The sequence below is a fragment of the Vidua macroura genome, chromosome Z, assembly GCF_024509145.1.
Source record: "Vidua macroura isolate BioBank_ID:100142 chromosome Z, ASM2450914v1, whole genome shotgun sequence".
NCBI lineage: Eukaryota > Metazoa > Chordata > Aves > Passeriformes > Viduidae > Vidua > Vidua macroura.
This window is the reverse complement of record NC_071611.1, coordinates 45,348,487-45,365,211: the sequence shown is the minus strand read 5'-3', so window position 1 is coordinate 45,365,211 and position 16,725 is coordinate 45,348,487. Positions and strand designations below refer to the sequence as shown.

Here is a 16,725-nt window from a genome sequence, read left to right as displayed (position 1 = left end):
ACACGTACAGAGTAGAAAAGCTGAGACATCAGGAGATCCTTCCCACTCATGTCAGGAGGAGCTGAAAGGTCTCTTTACACTGTTTAATCCACATGCACATGGTTGATCTTTGGCACCTTGGGGCAACTCCTCATGCCATTGTATATGAGAAGAAGCAAGAATAAATGCAGCAGTGCATGTCACTGGTCCTGCAGAACCACTGCAGGCAAAAAAAGATGTACTTCCCTATGGAAGGTAGTCAGGGCAAGTAAGGAACCTGGAGGAAGGAACAGGTTCTCCTTCTCCTCAGCTCCCTGAGTCCCTTCACCACAGGGCTCACTCCATCTGTCTTTGACTTTGTTTAAAGTGACACAGCTGTAGAACAAGGATGCACACATTTGGATCCACACACAACTCCAATCACAATGTGAAGTGCCTGAACATCTTACTCCTACTGTGAATCTGCTGAGCCTCATGGATACTACTGCCAGTGTTCTACTGGAGGAGCCCTGGTGAGTAGTAAGAAGCATTTTTTCTTTACATTAAATATCTTTCTCCAAGAAAAAGTCTTGTATTTACACTAAATTTTCATAGCTATAAATTCTAACACTCCACCCAATAAATAACTGACAATTCAGAGTGCCTCCTTTTATTTTAACATATCACTGTAGTATTTCAGAAGAGGTTGGCCAGAAAGGTTCTGCTGTCTCCAGATAAACCTTGGAGGTTTTGAGACCCTGAGCCATCTAGTTTGACCTCACAGATGACACTGTTCTGAAAATGGGACTGAACTGTGAGCTTGTTGAAGTCCTTTCCAATGTCAATTATCCGACAATGCTTTGAAATCATAACAAGAAAAAGTTAAAATCACTTTAAAATGTCACTTAGTCCATCTCTTTACTTAAAGGCAAGTCGAATTAGATATAAATGATTCTAAATATACAAACCTATTCTGGTTTCCTACAGTGATAAAAACCACCAGAAACTAGAACTGTATTTTCTTTCTCCCATTCCGCAGATATACTGCTCTAAGCATGGCAACAAAACCCTGCGACACTAATAAATACATACATAGAATTTGTGTTCATTTATGAGGATTCACGCAAGGAAATGAAAATATTTTTAGCAATATTTACAGCAAAATAAGTTTTTAATAAGCTGGTTTATTAAAGAGAAAAAAAAACAAGTTATTTATTTCTATTCTTACTGCATTTTAAGGACAAATAGTAATCATAAAGATACAGCACACTTTTGGGAAATGACTGCTGAGTTATGAGATGTGGACAACTCAGGGCTTAGGAGAAAATAATCAATTATTCAAGCTCATTGCAAAATTCATCAAGAGATTCTCAAGCTTGCATTAATATCCTGAAAAATAAGTAGTATTCTGACTAAATGTATTAATTTCATCTATTTTTGACAATACTGGAGTATTTTAAACTTTGTTCACTTCATCAATTCACACAAAGTGATAAATCAAGCAAAGATCTTAATTACTTAAACAAGACTAGAAAACAAATTTGATTTACCCAGCTCCATATTAATAACACAGCACTTTATCCAGACAATCTCTAAAAACCTCCAAGCATGAAGACTGAACAACCGGTGTGAGCAACCTTTTCGTGAGCAACCTTTTCCTTTGCTTACTATTCACAAAAATCTTGCTAAAATGCTAGAAAAATGACATCACACATAGCCTTCCCATTTAATTTACAACTGTTTCACAAATTTGCCTTTTAGATCTGAACTGCCAGAGAGCAGAAAAGGACTTCCTTTGGTTCAGCAAAGGAAGGTATGCTGGGAAATGAATGTGAAAACAAGGCAGGTAAGAGCAGTAAGACAGGACTCTTCAGTGGCATGTCCAGGCCAGGGCTGGATCCAGAGACAGTGATCAGGGCTAGATGCAGCCCAGGGACTTCAAGTCTGTAATGACAAGTTCAAGATTAGGCCAGAAAGCCCAATCATCAAGTCCAGGTCCAGAGCACGATCAAGAAAGTTTAAGACAGGCAGACACATACCTGCTTAGACAGCTGGGATAAAGCATAGTCAGTAAAACATCAGACTAATAAAGCAGAACCAGAATGGAAAGAAGAGCCAGGCCTCTCCCTCTGCTTTTCTCCCATCAGCTCCTCTCTCAATCAAGGACATGACCCTGCTAACTAATCTCTGAGACAGGAGGTGCACTTAGGGTAGGGCTCAGACACAGATGAAGTGTAGAATGCAAAACCAAGTGTAAGATCAAGGTATTTGTTTTCAACCCATCCTTTTTTTTTTTTTCCCTACTTACATTCAAAATCAAAAAGTTAGCTTCCACACCCAGGCACTTCATGTTTTTCCCCCCATGTTCATCAGCTATAGCAACTGATTAATGAAAAATAGTATCTGTTCCTGTCAGCTTTGCTTATTCTATACACTTGGAATTTTTGCAGATCTACTTCCATGAAGTCTTGAAGGACTCTACAATACTTTTTTGAAAGAACAGTGCCTCATTCATTGAATATGCTATCCTGAACAAGGCTATTTTTATTATCATATTCAAAAGGCCATCACTTATAATCTACACTCAGCAAGACAGAGTTACTGCTTTAGTCATTATGTACCATATTGTCTACCAAGATTTAATAATGGCTCAGCAACATGGGCAAGTGTCATTTACTTCATAATCACACCAAGTTGTGCAAAAAGTAGTTCTCCAAACCTCTCTCCTATTTCCAGGTGGAAGCATTCATTTTTTCATATATATTTCTCTTCTCCTGCCTCATTTAGCTAGCACAGTTTAAATTTAGTATCCAGTGTGATCTACATCACCAATGAATTTTAGTGGTATTCAATTTTTGTATTTCAACCATAAGCCTACTATTTTTTTTAATGCTACATTAGATCTTTATGCCTGTCTGGAAATTAAAACCCTAGCATCACTTTGAACTCAGTCAGTTTAATACTGAGACTCTAGTGACCACAAAACTTGGAGAAACAAAGCCAAGGAAGACATTTAAATCTATGCCAGCAGTACATAGCATACCTAATAATACAGTTGTGCTTCCTTCACATCTCTCCCCTAGAATTCTAGCACTGGTATTGCTTGCTCCTGAAGCAGTAAAAAAATGACTGTCTGTTACCAAGAACAAGCTGAACAGAGGTCAATACTGAAGGGGAGAATTTGATGGACTCCTCCAGCAGAAACAGCCCAGCTCTACTTCCTTAATGCTTATTCAGTGTCTGAGAACAAACTATACATGCTCTCTGTTTGAAAGACAACCCTGTCCTAAGTCAGTCAAAATGTAAGGACTCAGCACTGATGGTCATGGACAGAACAGGTAGTTGCTAAGACCTGGGACACATGAACTGTACTTAGTAAGAACATTGTCACTTCACGGGGAGGCACAGAAGGAAGGTGAGGATCTGAAAGGTGTCACCATGCAAAGACCTTCCCGGTTTTCCCACAACGTAAAAGAAAAAGATCAAACGGCTTATTCAGACAATTAAAATCTGTTATTAAACTGGTATGGGTACATCCAGACCTCCACCCTTCATCACTCACTCAAGGAAGAGCTGGAAAATGTACACAACCATGCAGAATCATCTACAGCTTCACGTGAGTCACTTGCCTATGGTACTCTCAAGATACATGAAGAAAGCTTGTGTGCTTGCATTTGGCAAAGGAGGTGTGAGTAAACAGGGAGAGGTTACCTCCATGTGTTTGGGAAACTGGTGTCCCAGTGCAGGGGATAGATTGTTTTTTTCCAAATGAGGTACACAAAATAGCATAAATATTGGTAAAAATTGTCCTGTTGTTTTTCTGGTATGGATGATGCATCTATAGTCCAGTGACTGGCAGTTAATTATCAATATATAATTGTCAGTTAATTATGTGTCACTAATAAACTAAAGAAACATTTCAATCCTGATTTTAAGCTGTACAAAGTGAGCACTTTTCCCTTTGCAACAAGTCATTCATACTCTAGACAGAACTCAAAGGAAAGGAAAGAAGATATTTAAATACATTTTTAAAAATCTAATAATGAAGAATCTGCTCTTGTATGTTGCCAGTTTTTTGATTTTCCCAGATAATGCAGATCAGAATGCCACACTGAGAAAAACAACATAAAAGAGGCGTGAAATTACACATAATTTCTGTAACAAGTTCCTTCTGTCCTTGGAAATATGGACCCAGACTGGAAAAACTATTCTCAGAACAAACTGAGAGAAATTTACAAATTGAAGAGAGAGCATTAATTAAATTTTGAAGCACCTTTGTAGCTGCTGTAATTTATGAACTAACAGCTCGACCATTCTGCTTTTCTATGCTAATGCTCTGCATATCAGATAACTGCTTTCAACTGTGAAATGAAAAAAAAAATCCCTCTTACCCTCATAATTTTCTTCTTTCCATACCTCCACAACAATTTTTTCATCAGAGAATAAAAGAACAAGCCAACATCTAAAGATGGGTATTTTGGTCAAACTCTTAATCTCCATCCTAAAAAGGCATCTAATATTAATGTACTTATAACATTTCTAAAAGAGAACCAAAAACTTGTTCTCTAAGGGGGATTGGGGGAGGGTGTTGGGAAAGAAAATTCCATCTGTCTTGACCCTTAAAAGCTCTTTTTTCACTAGCAGAATTGATTTCTCTCTTTCTGAAACATTTCTAAGATGTTCTGAAAACAGGAAAACAAAAAGAGAAATAAAGAAAGACAATAGAGGAAATCCTTCCTGTTCAATTACAATTCATTTGTCATTCTAATCAGTCTTCAGCATCGTAAATAGGCACACATAGTTTTTGTGGACAGACACAAAAAATTCTAGAAGACTGTTAGCATGTTCTTCTGAAATTGATACTTTTTAAATGGTACTGTGCTAAAATAACTTAAGAATTCCTCAAAACTTTTGCTAAGCCATTGCTAATTCAAAATAATCTTTTCAAAGCTAGAGCTTTAGGACATGTGATGGGACACAAAAAGGCAGCTTCTTAACTGGGCCTGCTCTATTTCATACATCACAGCATGGGAAACAATATGGGGGAAAAAGCTTTGCTGTGCTTCTAATAGAAGTTTTGATAAGTAACTATCACCCAGATTAGATAGTTTTCCAGATCTTACAGTGACAGGACATGCATAAAGACCCATCTAGAAATCTGGCTCATAATAGAGCAATAGATATTTTCTCATTTATGAGATTTGGATGCTGTGACTCAGCAACATGTCTATGCGGAAGAAATTCCCTTGTCAGAACTAATTTTTCAAATACCCTAAAGTTCACTGAAATCTGTATCATACTAGAAGTTATTATTTCCAAAGGAAACACTTCTAGAAGAAATGTCAAAATTGCCAGCAGAGTGATAGGGCCTAGGCAGATGCTCTGAAACTGCAGGATGTGAAAAACCACAATTTGCAGTCACATAAAATGGAAATCACTACTTCCAATCTTCTAAAAACAAAAAAAAACAAAAAAACAAAAACAAAACAAAAACAAAAACAAAAAAAAAAAAAAAACAAAACAAAAAACAAAACAAAAAAAAACAAAAAAAAACAAAAAACAAAACAAAAAAAAAAAAAAAAAAAAAAAAAAAAAAAAAACCAAACAACCACAAAAACAAACAAAAAAAAAACCTCAATTGCAAGGGTAGTTGAAACTGCAAAACATTCATCATGAAAAAGAGCAGTCTTCCCCATAACACCAGTTTAAGACCTCTAGAAAGCTGAAACAGATGTTACCAGATCCTGTTATCTTCTATTGGTCTTGCATAAATATGTTTTTATTGGTGTAGAAAAAAAACCTTCGACACAGCACAGTAAAATGGAAAGATGTATCAAGCTCTTGATAACTCTAACAGCTTATTTCTGGAAGATGTTTATAGCTGCTTCAAAGCTGATATAAATTCTTCCAGAAAAGTCAGTCCCAAATTTTTGGCATCATTCAGAGCAGAGAAGACACAACATTTAATCTGCTATATTAAATTTCCAAAACAAAACTATTACTTTAAGAAGCTTTTGTTTTCTTTTCCATCATACCATACTGGCTGAAAATACATGGCCTACATTTATCTAAGGCACATTCACCTCACAAGCACTTTTAACAATCTCCTCAGACAAACGAATGCAGTCCAGGCTAGGAACCTAGACACTCATGTGGACTGGAAACTGCTGAAATGTTTTCACAGGGCTGCCATCAGCAGCTTGAAGCCCATCTGGAGGCCCATCACTAGTGATCAGCCACAAGGATTGACATTGGGGCTGATACTGTTTAACATCTTTACCAATGACCTGGGCAGTGGGACAGAGAGCTCTCTCAGGAAGTCTACACACAATACAGAACTGGGAGAGTGGCAGATACAGCACGTGGGTTGGCTGCTATCAGAGGTGCCATCAGAGGCACCTCAACAGGCTGAAGGAACGAAATAACAAGAAATTCAGCAAGTTCACCAAAGGGAAATGTCAAATCTAGCACCTGGGGAGGAATAAAATCATGCCTTTGGTGACACTGGGAACTAACCATATGGAAAGTAGTTTGGAAGAGATCAGCCAGCCATTGTCCTCTTTGTGCAAAGACCAACAGCATCCAGGACTCCATTAAGGGCCTCCCTAGCTATATAAGGGAGATCTCCATTCTCTCTAATAAGCAGTGGTGAGACCCACATTTGGGTGCCTGGGTCCAATTCTGGGCTTGCCACCATAGAAAAGCCATGGGTGTGCCAGAAAAAGTCCACTGAAGCAACCACAGCTGACGCAGGAACAAAGCACATGTCATACAAGAAACTCCCTGGGTCTTTTTACTCTCAAGAGGAGAAAGCTCAGCAGGGATCATAACTACGTATATGAGAGGAATGTACCTGATGAGAGGAAGTACAGAAAATGTAGCCAGACTGTGACTTTCTCAGTCACCCAACAGTGACTACCAAAGGGATGAAAAGCAATACACAGAAACAGAAATACAAGAAGTTCTGATTAAAATCAGAAAAAGGTTTTTTTATTAGCTAGGGTGGTCAAGCTCTGGACCAACTACCCAGGGAGCTTGTAGAGTCTTCACCCTTTTGGGTATTTAAAATAGGGAGTGGACACAGTTCAGACCAACCTGGTCTGTTTGACCTGCTGATTCATGTCAGGGTCAAGTTGGACTAAATGATCTCCAGAGGCATCTTCCAGCTTCAACTCTCCTGTAATTTCATGGTCATGTGAAATTCTCAGCCAAGTATACCAAGAATTCAACATTGAAAACATTTATGAACCATTTGCTGCTTTATGAAAAAATCTGAACCATTCTTTTTTTAGTCTCTTTTCCACTAGGATTTTTGTGCCAACCTCCTCCCCATAAAATTTTTGGTAGTTCTTTGTTTGGTACCTCAGTATAGAGATGGCTCTGTCTTCAGCATTTTGCCAGCTGCACTAAGGGGTGCTCTCAGAAGGCTGTAATCAAAGCTGACTGCCTGAACAGTAACATTCAAAACATGCAAAAGCCACTCAAGCAAGACATGCTCTCTGCCCTCTAAACAGGAAAAGTGAGTAGGAAGGGATGAATCATGATGATCTTACCTGCATGACCAATTCCCTGTCTACATATACTACTCTCAATCAAGCCAACTCTCAATCTGCAGTTACAGTACCCTAAGTTTGACCGAGTTTCAACATCCCCAGCCATGGCTCAGAGGTAGTCAACTGAGGTCTCACACTGAAATTTTGGAAACCCTACCTCTTAAACCTTAAACCTTTGTCCCAGGTTAACAAATGCTCTCTTTAGACAGCCTGCTATGTTAAGTTCTAACAATACCAGAAGTAGAAAGATCCTCTACAGCTTCAGTGCAAAGCAAAGTTTTGTGGAATTGCAACCTTATTTGCAATGCAGAGAACTAGGTTATTGAAGTCAGTAAGGCTCCTCAGGAAAGAAAGTATCATTTGATATAATAAGAAAAAAATTAGTTCTGGTTCTTATAAGAGATCTTACATGCACTTTCTTTCAGTCTTAAACAGTATATAGACCTATCGTAATTCTCAATAACCAGTGACAAAAGCCACCTGTCTTTTACTGGTATTAATCAACTCAGATTAATTTTTTGAAGTAATTATCACCTGAAAAGTACTTATGAGGCCCATTAACAGACCAAAATCATCCTGGTATAGGTCTCTGAACTTTGTAACACTTTTGAAAATCTGCATTGAGGATAAGACACTAAGGTATGCATCTTTCCCTGAGTCTGAAAACTAAACATTATTAAAGCATTTAGAAACCAAATCCTTCTGAGAACTCAATAAACTCTTCCACTGTAACATTTAGTTAGCATTTTATTCAAAATGGACAATATTTCTTTGAAAAACTATTCCATTTCCCACCTCTGCAGCAGAGAGAGTATTCAGCTTACCTGAAAATAGAAGAAAGCTTGGCCAAACCAATAGTGCATGATAGTAATCTGTGCTGCATCAAATTTCAAAGGTATCCAAATATATTTTGTCATCATTGTCTGAATCAGTAGACAAAACACCAAGACTGGTAAATTGTGAGGTCTAAATAGAAGAGCTGCTAGGAGAACCAATCCACTATATACTTCCCATAATCCTGTGCTCTTCATGTTGGAGTCTGCAGAAATAACCTGTGACTTTAGTAAATCTTTAGTGCCAGTGAAGACTATGCCAAGAACAAAGACATAAACAAAACGAGCTTCAGTAATCCCCCTAAAGAGAAAATAAAATTGAAAAAAAGTTTAATAAATAAATAAACCAGAAAGATTAGTTACTTACTAATACCTACTTTAGAGCCTTTCAAGAGAGGTCAAGACCAACCAGTTCTGCTGAACAGGTTAAATCCAAGGCCAGTATTTTTGAAAGCCCTAAGCAATTCCATTACAAAACAATGTATGTTTTAAGATGTAAGTGTGATTAGCACTTACATTATCTTCAGACCACTTATAAATTCAGTTGCCTCTTAATTTCCAGCTTCTGAAGGAAACACAGCATGTTGTCTAAAAAAGTTGACAAGAACAAGGATCAGTAAGCTTAAGAACTGTGACCCGCTATTCTAGAAGTGCAAGGTCTGAGAAACTAGGACTGAAAGGGACTACAGCAAGTCATCTGATCCAATCTTCCTGCTCAAGGCTCAAACAGGGTCATCCTAGAGCACATTGCACAGGATTGTGTCCAGATGGTTCTTGAATATCTCCTGCGACGGAGACTCCACAACATCACCAAGCAACCTGTTGCAGTGTCTGGTCACCCTCACAATAAGGAACTTCCTCAAATTCAAGATGAACTTCCTGCGCATCAGTTTCTGCCCATTGTCTCTTGCCCTGCTGCTTGGCATCACCAAAAAGAGCCGGGATCCATTCTCTGACACCTCTTTCAGAAACACTGCTGAAGCTGTCTCTCAGTCATTCTCTTCTCAAGGCTGAACAGGCCCAGCTCCCAAAGCCTTTCCTCATTGAAGAGAAGCTCCAGTCTCCTAACCGCTTTCAGAGTCCACCTCTCAACTCACTCTATGACCTCCATGTCTCTCTTGTCCTGAGGAGCCCAGAACTGGACACAGAACTCACCAGGGCTGAGCAGAGGGACAGAATCACCTCCCTCGACCTGCAGGCAATACTCTTCCTAATGCACCCCAGGATCCCATTGGCCTTCTTGGCCCCCAGGACACACTGCTGGCTCATAGACAGCTTGTTGTCCATCATGACCCTCAGGTGCTTCTCTGCAGAGCTATTTTACATCAGGTCACCCCCATTCTCTGCCCAACTCTTCAGCCTTTTGAGGGCTGCACAAATGAGCCATTCAGCCAAGATCTAATTGTCCACTCATCCAGTCCACACTTCTTGAGCTTGTCTACGAGGGTATTTTAAGAGAGAGTGTTGAAATCCTTGCTGAAATCAGGGTAGACAACATCCACTGCTCTCACCTTGTTCATCCCTGTATTTGTTTCATTGTAGAAGCAGTCAGGTTGGTCAAGCATTATCTACTTTTATTGAAAGCCCATGTTATAGAACACTCAACTGCAAAAGCAAGGTATGGAAAAGCAGCTCTCTGAACTACTAAGCACTTTTGAAACTAAGAAGTAGCTAAATGAGCTTGGCTTGTGCTCTGCTAGATGTGGCAAATCCATCTAAAAACAATAGATGGTGCATTTGGAGTTTTTTGTATCAAAAGGTATAGAGTATAACTATTAGATTTTCCTTATATTAATTTTTATCTGACTGGCTTCTCATCTGTCACAGTGAAAAGACACTTCATGTGGCTTAAAATCAAGCACACATCACAAAAATTCAGTGCTGGTTACCTACAAACTACAATTCTATTTGTAAGAATGTAATTCCAACCTAGAACATCCTATCCAACTTATCCCCTGATAGCCAAAGTGTTCAACACCTTGCTGAAAACAGTTACTTATCTGCTGATGAACTTACTTTGAAATATCTTTGCCACCATATTGCCATGGAAATGTGACATTTCCAATAGCTGCCCGGTAACTGTAGACTCCCAGGAGCCCGAGTGCCATAGCAATTTTTGAAACCAGGGAGCATCTTCTTTGAACCAGAAAGAAGATCATAAGAAGGGAGACAGCAGCCAAGAAGGAGAGTTCAGATTTATGTTCAGAGCTGGGGAAAAAAAAAAAAAAGACAAAATCCCTTTTAAAAACAATAATTAGTGCTAAACACATTTGATAAAGCCTTAGCTAAAGCACTGTATTAAACAAACTGTATTAATTAATGCAGCACCAAATTAATCACTGCACTGGTGTCTGTTGTAAACTTTCCAAGAGGTATGGTAAAATATTCTAGTATTTTTAGAAAAGCAGTTTTATTAATGAGGTTTCTATTCAAGCATGCATATTAAAAGTGTAATTATTGTGTTCCACTATAAGCTAGTTATTCTGTTAATCATATAAAAACTGAGCTGCATATTGCATAATGGAAAATGGTCTACTGCTTTTAAACTAGAGTTTTGTGATTTATGCATTTTGAAAAAGTGTGCTTTTCTTATATTACAGTATTTTATTTTCTAGCGCTACACAAAAGATTTTTGCATTACAGGATTAGAGCTGTCTTTTGAAATAACTACATACGTGTTTGTTTAATTTTAGACACATTACCTATCCTACCACCTGTAGAACACTTTACCTACCCAAAATGACCAAAAATATACTTACATAGTTTAAAACACACACACACAGAGACACACAAATTCATTAGCACAATATGATTCCCTTAAGCAACTATAGAACCTTGTATTATGTCAATACATACAAGAGACAGAGAAAATTTGCATGATCGGTAGAGAAGATCACAGATACAGCTTGTTTGTTTGTTCCCCTGCATCTTAAATAGGTAACACTCATTCCAGAAACAAGAGCATTCCATTGAGCATGCTGCCAGTGTTATATATTTAAATCTTCAGTAGTAGGAACCAGCACTGCAAAATGTAATGGGGTAAGGCAAAGATCTGCACCCACCCCTTAACATGTAGTTTCAGAAAGCCTGCTGTAGTCCAAGGATTGCCAAGCCATGCCTACTGAAAATATTCGCAGTATCCCAAATAATATAAAACCACTACTTTTGTTAAATTTGCCTTCAGCTAACAATAATGTGTAGAATTTGAGAGCTAAGGGCTCCATCTTCTGTTTTCCACAACTCAAAATTCCATGATAAAAGATTATTAACTTCAGGAAACTAACAGTGTGCCTGGGCTGTTAACTGCATTGAATTCAACCACACTTATGAAACTCCAGTTTTATCTCTGATTTAATAAAAATTATTGTACTTCAGAAACAGGTTTCCAATTCCTTAGTATACACTTGGGAATATCAGGAGTTACACTTATCAGGAGCTTGACCAGTAGCTGTTCCAAGTGTTGTGCTTGAAAAGTCATGGAGGTAAGGTTGTAGGGCAGATAAATAGTCCTATTAGTTCTGCATTCAGGACCCAGTCAAAGGAGCTCGTACACCTTAATAAAATTCCCAAGAGATACACTGTTCTCTAAAACCCAGTGGAGAAAAATGAGAAGCGTAAGACCTAGAATACTATGAGACAGAAAATGCAGTCGACAGAAAATGTAGATGTTTCTCCTCCCAATTATTCTTCCTCTGCACATGGAGAGAGCAGAAACAGTGGACTCCTGCAGCAACCTATGAAGATAATGTAAGCAACACCTTCTTTATGCTCAAAATATAACAAACTAATTTAGTAGCCACTAAACCTTTCAAATGAGCACTTACAGAAAACTCTAAGCATTCCAGTCATATTCTCCTTGGCTAGTCATTGTATGAGAGCAAGACAAATCAGGGATCAGTAACAGCACACCTCACCATCATCTTTGTCTCTTTATCTAAAAAACTCAATATACATTGAGTTTACATTCTTGACCGCTAGCACAGGGATTAACATACAACTCATGTCCAGGTCTTCTTGGAACAGTCTTCTGTGATCTCTTGTTTGGAATTTTTTTGAATCATATAAATCTGTTGGAAAAAACCCTACCCATGTGTTTCATAGCATATGCTGAAGAAACAAGGAAAGCAAATCAAGTCAGCAAAATCACCTACAGTTTCAAGGTTTTCCAGCCAAGGTTCTTACAGTTAGGCAGCTAAAAGATATGTAAGTAGCATATATTTTGAAAGGAGATGGTAGTTGTTTAACACAGAGTCCAATCATTTAGCAAAGTTCTAAATGGTTTTGATAGTCTGCTCAGAAATACAAGCACAAACAAGCTACTCTGATTTCAGCTGCCATGTCCTGTGTTTTGCACAAACCACAAAACTGAAAGTGAAGAACCAATAACTCCCTGAGAGAAAATCTGGTGAGAAGGGAAGGAAAAAAGAGGACTTTGGCTCTGCCTTCCTACTGTAACAGCTTGTTAGGTCTACACTCATACTTCTGGTAATAGAATGAAGGTTGAAGACATTTTCTTCCACTGCTTGGACCTCACGTTATTACTGCAAATACAACTAGAGTGAAACAAATTATAAATGTGCATGATTAATAACTTAAGTGGATAAGGTCTTTTTTAATTGTTTCTTTCATTTTACAACTGAATACACAGAAGTAACAAGGTGTGCTAGCTATGAGGGGAAGGGCATTTGGGGATGGTTAAGTACATTATTTAAAGAAAATGTTGTCATCTTCCCATGCTGATGCTTCTTGTCACTTCTCTTCAAGCTGACACTGCCATGTAGCATCTCTGACACCTTTCAAGTATCAGCACTGACCAAGATTAACAGCTAACTGAATACCAACCAAACAGTCAGATTTAGATTGCATGTTTTCTTCTATTTCATCTACTGTTTGATTTTCTTTTGCTCTTTTTCCCATCAAAGTATTTTTCAGGTTTCACAGTCTGTCTGCAAATAACAAAGAACATTTTCCTTATTTCTGCACTGCTGAATGCTTTCCTGGTAGCCAAATTCAACACACTATAGGTAGATTGCTTTTCTGTGCTTTGATGCTTACATCAAACAGGAAAATCTGGACAACAGTCTCTCTGTTTTAAATGCTGAGCCCCTTAAGCACTGTCTAGTTAAGCAAAATCCTAGTCTGAGCATGAGCACAGATGTCCAGAAGATCAATACAAGGGAACAAAAAAGAGGGCCATTTGTTCATTAGTTTCTCTTAGAGACAAAATAGAAGGCTGGCTAGAAAAAGCCTGAGTAGCCCAAATTCAAGCTAACAACAGCACACATGATCTAAGTAAGATTCTGTCCTAGGGTGACGGTATGGTGCTTGTATCCCAAATTGTGTGTTCTGTTCATGCCTGATATTATGTTCTGTGCCTTCAGGACTGACTCTGAAAGTGAAGGATTGTTTTGTCTTGTTATCAGCCGGCTCACCTCCCTCCATGGTCTGTGTCTAGGAGAGGCTTGGCTGGCTTGGTTGGCTTGCTTGCTTGCTTGCTGGCTTGCTTTTGCTTATTAGTTAGTTTAGCTAGGCAGTCCAATTTTTACCCTGGACTGTTTCTTTTTTCCTTCCCTTTCCCTTTCCTGAATATCATCTGAACCTGCTCTGGACCTGGACCTGGGAAACATCAAGAAACACCGAGAGTCTGCATTTTGTGACCTGCAGCAGCCATCCCCAGCACCAGAGACTGATAGCTGGGCAACCACTCCCAGGAGAGACTTTCTGAATTTGTCATCTCTTCAGAACGGTGGAAGAGTTTTGTCATCTGGTATTGTTTTTTTGTATTGGGGAGTGTTTTTGCTTGTTAAATAAACAGGTTTTTTTTCCATTTCTCTCTGAGGAAATCCTTCCCGAACCAGGTGGGGGAGGGGCCGTGGGGGGTTTGCTTTCTGGGGGCTCCTTCCAGAGCTCTTCTCCCAAATTTTGCCCTAAACTAGGACAGATTCCTAATTCTTACAAGTAGAAAACACGCTATTAAGACATAATTACACCAGTTAAACTAATACTAAAAATAGAATAACAATCAACCTTATAGACTAGCAATGCATTTTGGGAAGAAGAATAAGTGCTTTATGCAACTCAGTTTATCACTAACTTTTAATTCATACTCTAAGGAAAACACATAATCTCAATACTGATCAAATCACTAGGAAACAGACATCTCTACAACCCTAATATTATGTGAAAGAGAAGGAACAAAGATGTTAAAACCCTTGACCAAATAAAATGCAAGCATGGAAATTCCAAGGAACAGGAATTCCCAGACACTTTACAGACCACAGGATGTGTAAAGATTTAGCTGCATCATTGACTAACCTTTCTGAAGCTTGTTCAGTGAGGCATAAAAGAGTTATACACTCAACTACATCCTATTATTCAAATCCAAAAATTGTCATACTTCGAATATTACTGATCTTTTAACTCTATATTGTAACTGAAGTTTATGTCACCATGGACACATACATAATATTCTCCTGTTAGGCTGAAAATTGCTCCATTGTTTTAAGTCAGGATGTAGCCCCACAGTAGCCTGAGCCAACATGTGCCAGGGCTGCCAGGGCTCTGCTCTTTCACTTGGTCCCTAAACACAGCAGAAGTAATTACACCAATGAAAGGGAGAAGGCAGAACTGTGATAGTGACAGTCCTAATCACATATCCTCTTAGCCTGCCATGGCACAACACTCTGGACTGTTGCATAAGCTTCTTAAGCCTTCCACAGTACAAGGTAGGTAATCATTGCTTCTTTCTCAATTAGATTTGAAAGGCAAGTGGGTTTTTGTAAGGACTACTTGACAACATCAGAAAGAAAAAACTGTTTGTCTGCAGCACTTCCAAAGATGCAGACACCTCCACCTTCTCTTCATACAGTAATTTCAACAACAGCAGTGCTGACTTGTATACACTTCCCTTCCTGCATTCCTGTTACTAAGCCAGCCCACCAATTGCCTGCCAAGACTGATGGTAAATCAGAGTGAGAAGAGATCCAACTGAAAGCCAAGAGTTTCCCATGCCATCTTGAGTTATTTTTCCAGACACATCTACTCAGTGATGTAGTAGCTCACCATACGTACACAGGAACAAGTAAAATACAGGCCAGTGAGGTGAGGAGAAAGAGAGCAAGTTCCTTGCCTTGTATGGCAAAATATAGAATTTTAGCCAAACGATCAGTCACAGCCTAAGACTACAGATGTAGAATCTTTTCTCTTCTACTTGCTTCAAGACCTAAGCAAATACACTCAATGTGAGGCTGTAATTTGAGGAAGAAATTAATCTGTAAAATTGTGATGTTATGTTCTAGTATCTAGCTGCTGTACTTCAGCTTTACTGAAGGGGAAGGCAGACACTGTTAATAATAGGGTTAAGATGGCTTTATGAAGGAGAATACTTTATCAACCTGACAGATTTTTGTGATGAGACAAGCTCAGCCGAAGAGCACAAAGCAGGCATTGTTGTTTTTCTGCTCTTTAACAAGGTTTTTAACACCAGCTCTCATAACAGTCCCATAGGCAATCTCATGCTATAGAAGTGGATAGTCAGATGGACTGAAAAGTACTCAAATGCTGGATTCACAGAGTTGCCATTAGTAGCACAAAGTCCACCTGGAGGGTAGTCTGTCAACCCTAGGATTTGGGCACTGGCCCCCACCGGGGCCCATATTGTTTAATGTCTTCACTAATGACCTGGGCGATGGGGCAGTGCCCCTTCAGAAAGTCTGCACACAATACACAGCTGGGAGGAGTGGTTGATATGGTTGGTGGGTCTGCTGACACTCAAAGGCCCCTTGACAGCCTGGAGAAATTGCCCACTAGAGATCTTATGAAGTTCAATGACCGCAAGAGGAAAATCCTGCACCTTGGAAGAAATAGCTACAAGTATTGGGACAGACTGGGGGTTCACCATCTTCTCAGAGATGGTCAGCCTGGGTGGACTCGACAATAAGCATGCAACATGCCCTAGTAGCAAAAACAACCAACAGCGTGTGGAGCTGCATATACAGAACCCTACCAGAAGATGGAGGAAGGTTATTTCTCACCCTGGGTTCAACCATGGCTCCAGTTAGGGGTTACCCAGTACAGAGAAAGATATGGACATATTCAAATTCATGTGAATTCCAGTTCTCAGGGACAAAAACCAAACACAAAAATAGAATCTTCTCTCCCTTCTCCCCTCTCCTTCTTCAACAAAAAACACAAAAAAAAAAAAAAAAACAAAAACCCACAAAAACAAAACAAAACAAGACACAAAAAAAAAAAACAAAAAAAAAAACAAAACAAAAAAAAAACCAAAAAAAAAAAAAAAACCCAAAAAAAAAATAAAAAAAAACACCAACCCAGAGTAAATCAGAATAGATGTAAAAAGATTTGGATTTACCGGAGTAGGC

General features: G+C 38.8%; 1 protein-coding gene across 10 annotated transcripts in view; it reads right to left on the bottom strand.

Moving 5' to 3' along the window:
* Window positions 1-16,725, bottom strand: part of PIGG (phosphatidylinositol glycan anchor biosynthesis class G) — an 83,287-nt gene that overhangs the window by 31,906 nt on the left and 34,656 nt on the right. For 8 of the 10 annotated variants that reach the window (XM_054003067.1, XM_054003068.1, XM_054003072.1 and 5 more), the window contains 2 exons: window positions 10,361-10,552; window positions 8,336-8,645 (listed from right to left, as the gene is read on the bottom strand). In XM_054003067.1, the coding sequence (XP_053859042.1) occupies window positions 8,336-8,645; window positions 10,361-10,552 (502 nt within the window). Of the gene's footprint in view, window positions 1-8,335; window positions 8,646-10,360; window positions 10,553-16,725 lie in introns of those variants that run through there. The other 2 variants (XM_054003070.1, XR_008441228.1) reach the window with 2 other exon arrangements.